This window comes from Barbatula barbatula (assembly GCF_947034865.1).
Source record: "Barbatula barbatula genome assembly, chromosome: 15".
Lineage (NCBI taxonomy): Eukaryota > Metazoa > Chordata > Actinopteri > Cypriniformes > Nemacheilidae > Barbatula > Barbatula barbatula.
In genome coordinates, this window is record NC_136778.1 from 20134403 (window position 1) to 20150796 (window position 16394).

Sequence of the window (16394 nt, forward strand, 5' to 3'; positions counted from 1 at the left end):
TCGCACACAGCCACATCCAATGGATTTGAAGGACGTCGGGTGTGGGAGCTTGAGGATTGACGTCATTAACCTATAGTTACCCCACCATAAAGGGCGTGAACACACGATTCTTCCGTTTCACGTCATATATTACGCTATTTTAATTGGACGCTAGATAAGAGTAATGGAAAATAATCCATGTTAATCATAAACTATTGTCTCACTTTCAAAAATGAAGGATTGAATGAACCAATCAATATATAAATCCAACTAAAAATAGAAAAACGTGGTTTATAAAAGAAATAAAAATTGAAATGTATTCCCATGTCTAAAATATGTGACAGTTTTCAAAGTTTTCTCTAACTTACAACCTCATAAAAGGTCAACTCTGAACTCTCAATGTTCTTGTATAGTTTCCAAAACAATATTACAGTGACCTTGAATTCCAAGGTCAGGCTTCTGTGACTGTGTCCGAATGTACAGTTCAGTTGAGTTCGTTTCAGTTGAGTTTGCTTCCTGTTTAACCTGTTAACCGTAACTGCTCATTTTGATCACATGAACATGCAATCCAAACTGAAATGGTCACACTGAAAAAAAGGTTTTCAAGCAGTACTTCATCCAATTAATAATTTGTCTTTCAGCTCAGCTTAAAATTATTATTTTATTTTAAAATAATCTCTTTTCAGTTGAAAACATTGGTCAATATAAAATTTTAATCAACGGTTCAACTAATACATTTTAGTTTTGACGAATGTACAATTTCTACGTTACACACGCCAGCACATGCGCATTAAACACACACCTGGTCCAGTCACCACCAGACCGCGTTCTTCAAGTTACCGGTCCTTGGATCAACACTCGTGAATACGTTTTTGAAGGTAAAACTACTTACGAAATCAGTTGATAATGAACATGAATGGATTTAACATTGTCTGTTAATGTAGACGATTTGTACTTAAGTGTCACTAATGTTAGACAGAGAAGGAAATGTGTTGGAGATCATGGCGGACAATTTCCCGCTCCCGTTCATTACTCAAACTTAGGTGAGCCAAAAAAGAGTAATAATTTGATGTTCCTGGAACTCTTTTACTACCGTGTTATTTAATAATGTAAACGTTATCTGTTATAATTTCAACTTTTGCTGTAAAGTTGAAACAAAGGGTTGTGTTCTGTGCACACGCTCTCTGACTGAAACTCGCAAATTCTTCCATCATAAACCCACAGGATTTGTATTAACGTTAACGTTTTGAGATTGTGTATGTGAGGAAAGTGTGTGTGACACCGTGTCTACAACAAATCTTATCTGTGAAAGATCAATTCTTTTCCAGGTATCGGAGAAGGAAGAGGCTGGACAAATTCTTCAGCAGGAAACGTCTTTCGAGTGAACATTACAGCATGACAATTTAAGCACGCAAACACGGCAGTTTACGCAAAATCTTGTTCCCTCCTCTCAGAGAACCAAGGTTACGACAGTAACCAGATACGTTTCCTTTTGAGAGAGGTCTCTCAACATTGTGTGAAACGCTAGGGGATCCGCATAAAATCACACCGTGACAGAGCGGAACAACAGGGCAAGTGTGATGTCCCAATCAACGTAGCCGCTAAGCAAGAGTATTTAACCCATTGCATGCCACGCAAGCGGGAGCCAAACAGAAACGATTCTATGCTTGGGCAAAAATGCATCACTTCCGCTGACGCAATGGGTAAGGTTTTCAATCACGCCATTAGAACAGCTCAACATTAGCGGAGCTAACAATTAACCTGCAACACATTGGCAGTAGCACATAACACAACTCCCACTGACAGTGCACACCTTACATAGGCTCTAAGACGATTAGATACCAAATTCTGCTACAGGATCCAATAAAAACACTCAGAACTCTGGGGAACATGTACACGTTGCAAGAACGCTATGCCACTACACTGAGCAGTGTAGCAATACACATAGCAGAATAACAAGTATAAAAATGGCAAGTCCAGAGGCCGAGCAGGGCAAAACAAACCCTGTACACTAAGCGCTGGCATACAACCAGCGATATAGAATAAATAACACAGGGCCGAGGCATCTGGTGTACATAATGAGGTTGGAACAAGCGCAACCTAGTACATTTGCATCCCCAAAAAGTAAAGATGTGACGAAGGACGCCGTCACATACTGTAAAAGGCACAGGCTCATGCGAGCATAACCAAGAACAGCAACAGTGACAGCGAACATGCAGTCATATAAAGCACAGGCTTGTGCGAGTCCTAGTTGGGGGGAGGACCGCCCCCTTCACTGCCTATACGACCTAGCTGACACACACAGCATTAGTCAAACAGCTAATAAGGTAATAATAAGCTGAGCCTCAGCGCTATAGGGCAGAGACCGGCGTGGGCAGCACTGTATCTAGCTGTCCCACAGTACCAGCTGAAATTCACCTCTCACATCTTAGCAACCTCTCAAACTTGCAGGTATGTGCTGTACAACATCAGGCCGTTCCTGTCAGAGCATGCCTCTCAGCTGCTAGTCCAAGCTCTGGTCATATCAAGACTGGACTACTGCAATTCTCTACTGGCTGGGCTTCCAACTAATGCAGTCAAGCCCTTGCAAATGACCCAGAATGCAGCTGCTCGTCTAGTTTTCAATAAGTCTAAAAGTACCCATATAACACACCTCCGGATTTCACTACAGCAAGTTTAAATCTCTGGCACTGCAGAACAATTCGCCCATTTTCCTTAACTCACTGCTCCAGGTCTACATCCCCTCCCTTCATCCTCGGTCTAAAAATGAACGACGCATGGTTGTTCCATCACAGCGAGGCACCAAATTGCTTTCAAAAACCTTTACTCATTCAGTTCCCCTGTGGTGGAATAAACTACCAGCCTCCACCCGAACTGCAGTATCCTTCACAACTTTCAATAAACAGGTCAAAACATACCTTTTCCGCATATATTTGACTAACTGTCCTGTTGTTCATTCTCTCACTTGCTATACTTCAGCTTGAATCCTCCTAGTAGCATGGCTTTGTAAATGAACGGTACTGTTTAGCGTGTTGACAAAATGTTTTTAGTCTCTCCTACTTGTAAGTTGCTTTGGATAAAAGCATCTGCCAAATGAATAAATGTAAATGTAGTGTAAATGTATGGCGATCTGTGAACTCCTGATATAACTGTCTGTCTGGATATGACACAGATTTGATAGAATGTAACAAAGCAAGGTAGTGACAGGCAGCACCGTAATAAGCGCGCAATGATGGGTCAGGTTCAGGACAGGATGGTGACTATGATTCCACTTGGGACGAGAAAGCATGGCGAAGCTGTAACTCTGGACGGCGGAACCACGTCTGACTCTCGTGAATGTCCGCTCCCAGAAATGGTGCTTTCCAACAACTGTAACCGATATTAAATATTAATGTTCTTTTATGCATTTAGTCATTTTTTATGCAATCATGTTTTATTCAATCCATATCTTTCAATCAATAAACAATTGTTTGTTTAACTCCATTTCATTTGAGAAAACAAATAATTCTAAATATTATTCTTAAATAAGAATTTTTGTTTTTATCAAAAATTTTCATTTAAATTAATTGACTTATTTCAACAATAAATATATAATTTGTGCCATGTTTGTATAAAATACTTTTATTTTGCATTGGATCAATTTATAAAATATTAATATGAATCCTTACCCTAAATTGTTTTAGTTGTTTCAATTAAAAAAAAATTTCAGTGTTTAAATCATGAATGCTCTGTAGAACAGACCTAAGGTTGATCTTGTTTGAAAGAAGACATTTAAAAAACACATGATTTTTGAATTAAAAAAATCTAAATTTGGAACCAAACTCTTCAAATATGTATTTATGTAAATAAATATTTGTTTCAGAAAAAAAATTATAGAAATTCAAAGCCGCACGTGTAACCTTAAGCTGTGTTCTGAAATTGAGCTTGAAATTAAAAAAATTTGAACTGCATTACACTTTTAGCTGCTGTATGGCAAATGTCCACTTGGGGGACATGAACGCTTCAATGGTAAATCCTAAACTTCACAACTTACACTGATAATTTTCCCCCCTTTTTTTTACTTTCTCATGCACAAATTCAATGAATAAAACACAAATGTGAAATAAAAGGAATATATAACTAGGAAAAAACAAAAATGACATCAGAAAACTGAAACATATTAGAAATATATAACTACTTACAACTCATCAAACATTGGTCAGATTCTTATTCTAGAGGGTTAGACCATTCCAAAGATATACAGCATAGTTTGTCATGATAAGGATGGAATTTTATTGCATAATATTGAAATAAACCTCAGTGTTCCACTGGTGGAACAGTGACATTTAGCAGTATAATTATTTTCTATGCACACTCCTGTCATGAATGAATCAATTACTGCAGCTAAATAATCTATTTTTAGATATCAGATTTGTATTCTAGAGGCTTAGACCTTTCCAAAGATATATATTTTGTAATGGCTAGGATGGAATTCCATTGTGAAATTTTAAAGTCAACTTTAGCGTTCCAACTGTGTTAATAATCAACCTCACACTTACCTTCTCAGATAAACTGAATAATAAGAAATATGTTGTATGCTTTAAATTGCAAGACAAAGTCCTATGGGGGCCGGTTTATTTCATTAAAAATAATAAAAAATATTCTCACAATTGTTATCCCATTAAAGACCTTCTGACTTTCAAGTATTAATGGGCATTTTGTGTTGCGCTATTAGCTAAATTAATATTTTTTATGGTTAATAGTGAAAATGTTTTGACAGGATTGATTTTTGGTTAAAGAAATCTTTGTCCTAATAATTTTTATTGCCGTGGAATGAAATGTTTGTTCAATATGGTTTTTGTAGGAAAAGAAGCACAAAGAAACATGTCTTTTATAATGCAGACATGCACTGTTGGACTGTTGGATGCAACCCATAACGCTTCATTTCAAACTCACTAATAAAAAAGGCAAATGCGCTCACATAAGAAATACGTGTACACTGAGCAAAGTAGTCTTCACATTATCATTTATTGCTTTATTATGATGGTGGGGTCATGGGGTACGAGTGGACTGTTTGACTGACACAACCATTACTGGATTTTCTGAAGCGCTCTAGATGTGTGGCTGACGTTATTTGAATGCTTTTGCGGCGTCTGCTCGAAGAACAAAAAGCTTTTTGCTCAATTGACTGAAACAAGCAGACTAGAATATTGCTGGTTGCTTCTCTACGGACAGCAGATAAGAACCTATCAATCTTAGCCTTTGTCTGCTTGCCAAAGTTTCTATTATGACACAACACAATGTGCTGGCTGTTTGCTCTTCAAAGCACACAAAAGCGTGCAAAAGAACCAATTTCCTCAGGCTGCCGTCAATGAGAAACTCATTTTTCACTTCTCCATGCACCCAAGAAACAAACAACAGATGAGTGAGGACTCATTATGGGCCTGTCCAGAAAAATTAACTATACCCGAATACCTGGACAATGAGGGAATGTATATGACGGACGAGATGAGTAAGTATTTTCTGAGAGTATACAAGTGAGAGGCAAAAGAATTACATATGGGAAAAATTTGGCATTGATATATAGACCTATAGATCCGGTCTTCAACTGATTCTAATGAGCTTCGTAAAAAGCCAAGTGCAGCTAAAAAGTTTCGACCATTCTCAGGAAAGCATTATATTTTGTCCCCCAAATCAAGATATTAAGATATTTTGTCATTTTTGCCACTATGCATCAAACAGTAGAATCAGAATTTGTTTTGAGTCTCAGAAAAGCATTATAATTTGTCCCACCAAATCAAAATATTTTTGACGATTTGTGTCATTTTTGCACCAATATAGACCCATGAAATAGGCAAAACAAACTTGGTTTTGAGTTTGTCCTGTAGGAATCTGAACATTTATTATTACATATTTAACAACTCTGGTTCTCATTTATATTGATAAATATAAAAGTTTAGCCTTTGCCTACACTGTAAAAAAATCACTGAAGTTGAAATACCCAGATTAGAAACATGAAAAATGACCAGTAAAACTGCAGATTAGTTTTAATTTTTTTTACCAGGGGACCCAATGATGACTGAGCTCCAGTGCTGCATTTATCATAATCAATGAAAACAAATGGGACTGACATTTTTTTAAACAACACATAAATCTAAAGCTAAGTGTTAGAGATGGTGCTGTTATTTATTGGCCCTTTTAATTCATAGGGACCATTTAATCATCTGTGCAAATTAGGCTCATTTATCAAGAAACAGTTAAAAGAAATAAAAAGCATCTAGCCGCATTAAAGCACTCAGAGTTCACTCCATGTTAAATGTTACAAATACAAAAGTAAAACAAATCACATTTGTAATTTATCAATGACGGCTTGTGCTTTAGTGAAATATTGCAACGAATGTATTTGCATGCAGCGATGTCATATGTATATGCACTCCACAGGAGAAAACATTTATTCTGCCCATTTAAGTTAACAAAACATAAAATACATCTTTGTAAAAAAGGTTTATAGTCAAATGCTACCCATTGACTTTCCAAAGTGACTATGGTCAAGTCATAGTAATGGACCTTTTCTGGGCAAACTAGGTATAAACTAATAAGCATGGATGTCGATCAACCTTAAACCGTTTTTAGGTTGTGTGCTCAAATGAACAGCAGGGTCAGCAGATGAAACCTCTACGACTAAGACGGATGGAGGAAGTAACTCAAAATTCATTCACTTCACAAGAAACACTGTTCAAAGATAATTTCACACCCACTGCATACAATCACAATGTAATCCTTTAAGAAATTTATTAGGGTGGATTTGCAGTACAAGACTTTTGGATTTACACTTTAAAGCGTTATTAAAGAAACCACGATTGGAAAAAAATGGTACACACATTTATACTTAAGAGGGTGAGTTTTTAAAAAAAGGGCAGATTAACAATGTAACATTTACTTTACAAAATAAGAAGTTGGTGGTACTGGGGTGGAAATACAGAGTGGCTTTCACTCCTTCCTGCGCTTCTTGTCGTGGTCGTAGTCCTTGGAGCGCCCGCTCGTGGACGCCCTTTTGGAGCCTCCATGCTGCTTGGCCTCCTCCAAGAACTTGTCTAGACCGAAAGGATCTTCCTCAAACTGGACGGGACCATCTTTACGGGGTCCGTGATCAACACCCGAGAACTCCTTATCAGGAACGAACCTGTAGAAACCAAACAAATTCTTAGACTGCACATTCGCTCACATTTGAATAAATTGTGTAATATATTCTGTTGTATTACTTTCCTCCTAAAAATAAATGCTAAATCTCAGATGTCTTCATACCTGTTGCTCTGCATGAGTGTATCCAGGTCATCTCCATACATATCCTTATCTGCATTCTTACTAGGCCTGTAAATGTTCTGTGCCATGTCTCTGCCACCTCTGAAAGGCTGATCGTACACGTTATACATTTCATCCTCTCCACCAGCGTAACCACTATCCATGCCCTGAAATAAACACATACAGTTAGCTTCACATTTATTCGCATGTTATAGTGACAAAAGATTGTGGGCAACACTGTAATATGAAGGAATAGTTTATTATCCAGCAAACGTATGAAATATTATGAAACGTTCTTAATAAAGCGCACCTGTGAACTCCACACAATTAAACAAGTGCCATTATATAAAAGAGTGTAGACTGATTTCACAACGTCTTATCTAAATGTAAAAACTACAATTATTATAATCTACAATTATTATTGCAAATAACTAGACAATTCTTTAATATTGATCACAACTGGTCATCTTCCAACTTATAGCAAGCTGTTTGATATGAGAGTCTGTGGGCTTGTAACCTTGCTCTGATTGAAGAGCCTCTGGTCGTATTGAACATCACTGGAGGTGCGGGGATTTGGCTGACCCAGAGCAATGAGCTCGCTGATGTCTCTGTCCTGATCTCGTTGCAGTTTAGACCTAGAACCAACAAAATCAAAATGACATGAGCAATACCCACATGTATGTCTCGGACAGACAGTCAAGACTCATCACGCTTCATTACACACAACTCAAACTGAGGGCATAATGTGGAGGAAGGGAAAACTCACACTTTTGTGAGAAACCATGAATAAACTGTTCACAACTGTAAACTAAATGCATTTTATCAACTGTGCCGAGCAAAGTTGGGATTCGGGACGTGTTTCACTAAAAGGTGCCTGATGTACAAATGAACACCAGGGGGATTTACGTGAACACTGGAAGAGAGAACTGGTGGCAGAACTGTGTGGGTTTAATTAAAAGCTCATGAATAATTGAGGTAAAGATGGTAAAAAAAGGCATGTACCTCTTATCAGGGGCAGCTCTGGAGATGTTTCTGTCATGCTGCCGTTCCTTCCTCCTGTCGTGACGGATCTCATCACGTTCCCTGACTTCCGTCTCCTCTCCACCTAAGAGAACACAGTCACGAAACATTAGTGATTCTCTACACAGTCATACTACTGAAACAAACAACCCTTGTATGCATTTTTACAAGCTAAATATTTTGTTTGTGCATCTTTAATAGAACGTTTGTGTTCCTTATAATATTTAGGGTATTCCTTTGTGGCCTACCTTTCTCGCCGTGGGCTTTTATACCAGCTCTCCTGTCTCTGGCCATCTTAGCCAACTCTCGCAGCTTCTCCTCTTTCTTTTCTTTCTCTTTCTGCGCCATCTTCTTTTCCACCTGAGCTCTCATCTCCACAGCTTCTCTGGCCTGTGCACATCACACGAGACACAAAATCAACACCATTAAACCATAACACAATGACAGCAGATGTAGGATCTACTGTATGGATAATAATACTGTACACAATACAGAAAAAAGCTCAAATCCTTTAACTTGTAAACTAAAAATGCCGTGGAAGCTAGCGTGTTGAGCGATGGAGGAATAAGAGGTTTACCTTTCTGTCAGCGATGTACAAAGCCTCGGCAAGCTTAGCAAAGTTCTCATTGATATGAACTGTCTGCAAGCCTCGTCCGTCAGCCGCCAACCGTTTGTCCAGCGGGATGGTGTAACCCTGAGATACAGCGATGAGGGGTTTGGGAAAACAACAAAGTTGTAGATTTACTGTCAATATTTTACACCAGAAGATACAAAACTAAATAATTAATAGATTTCTCAACACTAAACGTGAAAGGAAGAAAGAGCAATGGCACCTTTGCGTTCTTCCAGTTGGAAATGCAGGGAGGAATCTTCCATTCCTGCTGTTCTTTGACTGTCATCTGTAGAAGAAGAGAAACAATGCAAAGACGCTTAGCTCAGGGTATATGCAGGAATCATAGAGATTAATGGACAATTAATTAAGGTACATAATATATGAAATAAAATTAGGTACATTATTCTTTTGGTTTCCTTTATTATTTCAAACAATAGGCCGGCAACAAAGTGCAAAACTGCAAATACTGAGACATACGTTTACTGTTTTAAGTGTAAAAGCTGTGTATAAGTAATAGCTTATATATATATAAAATATATATAATTGTCTGTGCGCCGCAGCAGATTCGTAGATTTTTTTTACTTTTTTATTTTCAGACATTTTTTTTAATCTTGTCGCGGGCCAGAATAAATTTAAATCTGGCCAAATTTGCCCCCGGGCCCGCTATTTGAATAGGCCTGCTCTAAAGCACTACTTGTTGATAACATACTTTCAAACTTCAACCATGTGATGCCTTATTTTTGCGCTCACAGAACCAAATTCAGTTTTTTTCAGATATTTTTGCACTTTAATATATTAAAGCTTATGATACTTGCTAATAATAAACTTTCAGGACTATGTAGAACTTGGCTTATCGGTATAGTCACAGATTTGTCAACTGTCTTGAGTATTATTGGTGAGCACTGTGTTTAGCGGGCACCTTACAGAGTTAATGCAGGCTACCAGATGCCCATGGGCACCACGTTGGAGACCACTGGTTCACACAAAGCACGAATGAAGCGTTCAGCGCAAGTGATTTACAAGTTAAGTTAATGCAAAGACTCTATGACCTACTTGCGGTGCGATTCGCGCAAATAAGGCGGCGAAAATTGAGCATTCGTGTGAGTTGAAATATCTGAAGTTTTTAGTTCAGCGATAACCAATAAGGAGCTTGCTCTAGTAGGGCCGTGAGCGAGCGGCAGAAGCCCCACACATGACGCGAATTTCATGCGAATAATCTCAAAATGTTCAAGTATGCCCCCTTAAAATGTGGAGCAATGCCGAATCCAAGTATGTACGCCGTTTTATCCTTTGCCACACGCGAAACTTTTGGCTATATCAGAGTCAGTGAACATGTTTTGGAACAATTCCCCAATGCCCTGATTCGAATTATATGAATGATGGTTCAGGCACCAGAGAACCTCAGCCCTGAGGTAAGGTCTGCTGTCTGGCTATCGCTGTTGTGGTGGTGCTGGTGGCACTGGTTTGCTGCCGAGGTGCTGCCGAAAAATGGAAACTTATTATATATTGGGGTGGTGATGAAAAATGTACTACCAAGTCAAATTTAGTTTGTTACCTTTTACTACCTTTAAAGGGCCATAATTGTGGTAGATTCTTTTTACTACCTTTTACTACTGTGCGGACACCCTGTAGCTGTGATGTTTTTAGAAATGGTCTTCAAACAAGTTTCAGAGGGTTGAGAGTAAACAAAGCCAGCGCTTTGATCGATAGTTAAGTTATATACAGAATGCTAGTGTTTCTCACCTTTCTGCTCGGAGAATGCATAACAGGAGCAGGAGGGGACGGGGGTCCACGGGGAATCTTTTTATTGATTCTGTTGGAAACCCAAAACATTGCGAGTTAATTTACCACCCTCTTTCTTATATGGTGTTAAAGCTGAATTTATGAACTACATACTTGAAACGTGGGGGTTCCATGGGATCTTTCTGCATCTCCACCATGCGGATGACCCGCTGTTTGGCACCAGAGTTAAACGCGAGTCCTTGCTGGGAGGGTGTGTACCTTTACAAAATATCAAGATGTGTGATGATGCTTAACATTGTGAACGACAACAACTAATATCGAAAAATGCTGACAATATCCTTGAATGCAAAAAAACCTTACAGGATTATTACTTTAAACGCTCAGTTACACTGCCCATCTTAATTTCCACTTTTAGCCCATTACCTCATATCCTAACAGAGTTATTGTGCTGAACAGTTGTAACAAGTTTCGGAGAATGAATTATCAGTGGAACTGCTCTTACCGTATGTACTGCGCTGGCGCCAGTTTGTCTGCAGCACGTACAGGCATGGCCGCTGCGATTTTCTGTGAGACTTGTTTACTCAGAGCATCTCTGGTTTTCTCCGTAAGCTACAGCAGAAAAAACATTGCATGTAGGAATGACTGAACTGCTGGCACTGATATTGACTACTGGTTTCATAACATCCCTATTTAAATCTAAGGTGGGTAACTCACCTCTCTCACAGCCTCCTCGTCGGGTTTCTGCAACTCTGGAGCTTCGTCGTTTAAAACTTCCTTAGGAAGCATGTCTGTGTATTTACTAAAGATGACCTAGAGAAAAAGCAATCCACTAAAGAATAAGAACACATTCTCTCTGGCCTTTAAGGTGTACGATAGTAAATGATGAAGAATTCAATAGCACATGAACATCAGGCACCTTGTCTTTGCTTTGACCCTGCCTGGCAATGGAATCATATTTTATTTTGCCCTCTGCATCCACCTGTACAGCCAGAGCATTGGAGGTTCTTTTCTTCCTGCCCATTTCCAGGGGATACTGGGCCACATGAACTTCTGGAAAGGCTCCTCCATCTCCAAAGTCCTTTAAAAAGACAACAGAACACCTATGAAGTGGCAAAGCATACTGTATTGCTTAAGTATTCTTCTAGTATATACCAAATTGCATTTATTCACTCAAGGATTTAGGTTAAATAAAGAGGCTGACAGACATCTTTTTGGCATGACACAGGATGCTAACAGGACAATGGTGTGGTACCTCTAGAGAACGTGGCACCCATGATTTTCTAAATCCGTATGGAGGGGGTTCTCTTCGGGTGGAGACTAAGGCAGTTGATCTCTGAGCACGAGATCTCTCCTCGGCCTCAAGCTGGTCCTGAGACAGCTGGGTGGGTGCGGGAAGAAAACTACAAAAAAGGCACAAGCAAAGTTGAGAGGAGGCTTTACAAAGGGTAAAAAGTTATATGTCAGACTTTATTTAGAATATAAAATGTTAATGGTATAGAAATGTATGGTGATAGGACTCACTAAAATGTAATTATGCACTTTCCTCATACTCCTGTTATTTTAAATCTCTGACATTGTCCCGTAAAGAGACACTTAAATGTTAGGCAATACCAATTTCATTTAACGACATACGGGTGGGCAAATGAAAACAAAACTTTATTTCAAAATACAATTACAGTTTTACTATCATTCAAAAGGCAAGACCCGTGTTAACTTATTGATGCGATAGTGAATAGATTTTTTATTTGTTTAACACAACTACATACTTATACACGTCCGCCGAAACCAGCAAGTTACGATGTACAATCCAATCTCCTGGAATGGGCCAATATGTGCACGTTCTAGTCTATTTTTAGTAGAATAAGTTCTTATCATTACATTTTGAGCGCGTTAAACTAAATAAAGCACGTGTTTGTCGTGTATTTGTTGTTTAATGTGGTCAGTAACGTTAACGTTGGTGTCTCTTCCTTTCATGTGGATATAGCATTAGCATTTTAGCTCTTAGCACAAAGCACACAACACTGTAGGCCACGGCAGCTCAAATAACACAACGCAGACAACACATAGCGTACACGGTGTCTAAACAAAACACTCGAAGTCGTATAAATATAGAAATCTACGTCAAAAAGCTTTCATACAAAAGCCGAAGAGTAAAAACTCCAAAACCGCTTCAGTGCGACTTACCTAGTCAACGACATCTTTGCCACTTCTGCACGGCGTGACGTCACGCTACTGAAATAACCTCTCGCGATGGTTGGGGAAGGACGCTGTAAAATATAACAGAATATAATTCACTGCTTTGGTTTTAGAATGTAAGAAATATTACATGTCCTAAATTTCCCTCTAATTAATTAAACATTTCTGACTAAATGTTTTTTTGGGAATGTTTGAACTTACATTTAGTCTATCATTATACATAGAAAAAGTATTTTATGTGCCAATGCGTGTTTTGCAATAAACAAAATTAGGTTGTGAGCAGGTAGTTTTAAAAAGGTGTTTCAAGTGGATGGTATTCTCTCACAATGGTTAAAAATAAACAAAATGGGAGTTAATCCCTTAACAAACAATGGCTAACAATAGTTCTGTTGATTTTAGGCTTGAACAAAGGCTGCACCCAAAAACAAATTTAGCAGATTCATAAAGTTCTTCACATTTTCTTCACATTTTTCTGCATGTTCAGTAATTCTAATTATATATACACAAAAGGACAGTAGGCCTACTTTAGATCTGTACAACACATTTGACCATGTTAAAGCCAAACCACAACATTTCAAGGTTTTCTCACTGAAATCACTGCAAAAATCTTCTGAAACATTTAAAATATGTATTTTAGACCACAATGCATGCTAGATCATCAATAACAATCACATCATCATCACCTTCCTGTCAATCATCCTTTTCATAATAGTTCCTAACAATTTAAAAATTAATATGCGGGGGGACATCTCAATGTGGGAACAAAGTATGACTGAAAATTCACTTTTGATGACAGATCAAGGAGATCCAATGTCAGTTCAAAGACTATTAATAAATCCAGTTCATAAGCACATTTACTGTTTAGCTGTAAGCACTGAGTACCTACAGAATATATAAAAATACAGTATTGAACTGCAGCGTTCGATCTCTTTTTGTCGACTTGCATAGGTGCCTTTCTTTTTGTTGACAGCATGGCTGGTGTGGACTGTTGTGAAGTAAACAACCCATTGACATTCTCTTTAAAGAAATGAAGAAATGATTGTCTATAAAACTTTGAAGAACTTCTAAAGCTCCAAGACCATGTATTCAGAATTATCTTGGGAAAATCATGTTTAATTGCAAAATTATAAGAAAGAATGCTTTTTTGAACAATGTCGTTGGGAAAAGTTAGTACATGTTTACATTACGTTTTCTCAGATGTTATCCATCAAATACAGTGCATCAGTGGGAACACACTTTTCCAGCTGTTGGCATTTGCCTGTAAGCATGATAATGTGCGTGTGCACTCAGAAAGATGGTATTTAGTTCCGTTTCAAACCAGTGTTGTTTTTATCATTTCCTCAATTAATGTATCTTTGGCTTCCATCTGCATATAAGCCCTTGATAATTTCACTAGCGGTAGATGACAGATTGAGGACTAATTCACAGGTCTGCTTTAAAAACTGATGTGTTAAACAGACTTCTACACCCTATAAAAGCACCGATAAATGAAGCAGTTAAACCAAAGAAGACCGTAACCTTTATCTCAGTAAATAGTGCACAAGGGAGTCCTCCAGCCATGCCAAATATCAGATCCTATTTGAAATTACCCACATATTCTTAATACATTTCGTTGCACTGTACTTGTATGGGTGTAATAATAAATTGAATCCAATTGAATCCAATCCAATATTCTGCACTCAGAAAAACATCTTCCTCTTCAAGACAGATAGATCTCTTCTTCTAATCCGTAAAAATGTAACCTTTATTGCACAACATACTGTATGTATATAGTGGTACACCGAGATGATAAACTTTGAGTTTTGGTTTCAGAACAGCTGCTTTGAGTTAAATTTACTCTGGTTAGGCTTACCTTGAGTTAAGTGCATGCACTACGTCTATGAAAAGTCTTGATCAATGGAGCTCTGATTCACCACAATTCACCATAGCAATTGCACTTGAGAGCAAGGCACATTTTCATCACAGCTCAGCAGATTTACTAATGTCCAGAAAATGACTTAAATAGATAAATCAGTAAACAAATAAATTAATCTGTAAATGAATGAATGCTGAAAATCTAAATGTTCTCAGTCCACATCAGTGCTCTTTTAAAAAGTGTGAGATGTCATGGTGTATATGACCCTAGGGTGTCACTCTCATGTCAAAGTCAGGGTGATTGCTGGTTCGAATCCTGCTCGTAGTAGATGTGGGTTGGTTGTTTATTACCTTTATCTATTAATTTCTGCACTTATGTCTGTATTTATAAATGTCTTTATCCAAGAACATTTTTATGTGCTCTAATGATGAGTGTGAGATGTCAAAGAACACTTGTTAGGGTGTCAGACTCACGTGTAATCCATCTGATCCCCGATTCAAACCCTGTTGGAAGCAGATTTGGGTAGGCATGGCTGCATGTCTAAATTAATTGTTTATTACCTTTATTGCTTCTTTTCTGCATTTATGTCTGTATTTATACATTTCTTTATTGGTGCACTTTATTAATACACTTTAAGTAATTTCTCATCCTCCATAAAAAACTTCAATTTGTGAGAACGTAAGGGAAAGAAAATGCTCTGATGTAATACACAGCCACGATGGCTGATGTTATTGATGTACTGGGGTAGCTCGAGCCTCGAAAGTGTAATCCGTGTTGCCGTGGAAAGTGAAGAGTGTCTGTGGATCGTCACTCACTGGTCTCTGAGGAAAGGAAAAACCACACGTTAGTTTACATTTTTATGCTTTTCCAAACTTGTGACGTAAGTAATGTAAGAATATGCATGCATTACTTCTATTAACACAGATGTGAGGTTGTTAAGCGCCTTTCCAGGAGTGTTTCACTGATTTATCTATTTCAATGTGGCAGAACAGAAGCCTATGTGAGGTTTTGGTAAAACAAATTCTTCTAGAATGAATGATATCTTGTGTTATTGAGAAGGCAGAAAGAAAGTCATACATGTTTGAAATGACAAGAGGGTGAGTAAATGATGACAGGATTGTACATTTTGGGTGAATTATCCCTCATGATTATAAAAGGTTTTTATTTCTTTTTTATTCTGGGATTTTTCTCCATGTAAAATTCAGCTGAGAACAAAAATACAGTTACAGTGCAGCCTTCAGTAAATTACTCAGTTGATGACTGGGATCATAGCAGACAGCGATTAAAAAGCTGAATTGAAACTCTATTTTGGACTTTCAACAAGTAAATATTGTTTTACTAAACAGATATGTTCAAGATTGTAGAATTTGTTAAAATGCACGAGGTGAAGCTGGTCCCAGCCATGTGGGTGGAGAATGGCGAGTGCTGCTGGCCTAAATTCTCTGAGAGGCATGGCCCTCCACCAGGCCTTCAAAAACCAGAGGGTTTCCCAATCCTAACTAGGACCGATGGGATGTCCGAACAATGTTTTCAACTGGTAAATTTGACTTCAATGCTAGGTTTCTCTTATTCTGAGATATTGGTATGACCATTTGCTAAGCTATACTATTACACAACCATTTGAAATGTTTTACTCTGCCTGGTTCTTCACTGCTTATATATATATATATACTGTATAGATCAGCAGTATAATTGATGTTAGGCTGA

General features: G+C 38.0%; 1 protein-coding gene across 1 annotated transcript; it reads right to left on the minus strand.

Moving 5' to 3' along the window:
* Window positions 1-6736: 6736 nt before the first annotated feature.
* Window positions 6737-12889, minus strand: snw1 (SNW domain containing 1). Its single transcript, XM_079474679.1, has 14 exons — window positions 12821-12889; window positions 11889-12036; window positions 11553-11714; window positions 11351-11446; window positions 11139-11245; window positions 10790-10894; window positions 10637-10706; window positions 9114-9179; window positions 8858-8974; window positions 8529-8670; window positions 8263-8365; window positions 7778-7895; window positions 7264-7427; window positions 6737-7141 (listed from the first exon to the last, which is right to left on the minus strand). Exons 1-14 carry the CDS (start codon window positions 12832-12834, stop codon window positions 6949-6951), a joined length of 1605 nt encoding a protein of 534 aa, XP_079330805.1. The 5' UTR covers window positions 12835-12889; the 3' UTR covers window positions 6737-6948.
* Window positions 12890-16394: the final 3505 nt, after the last annotated feature.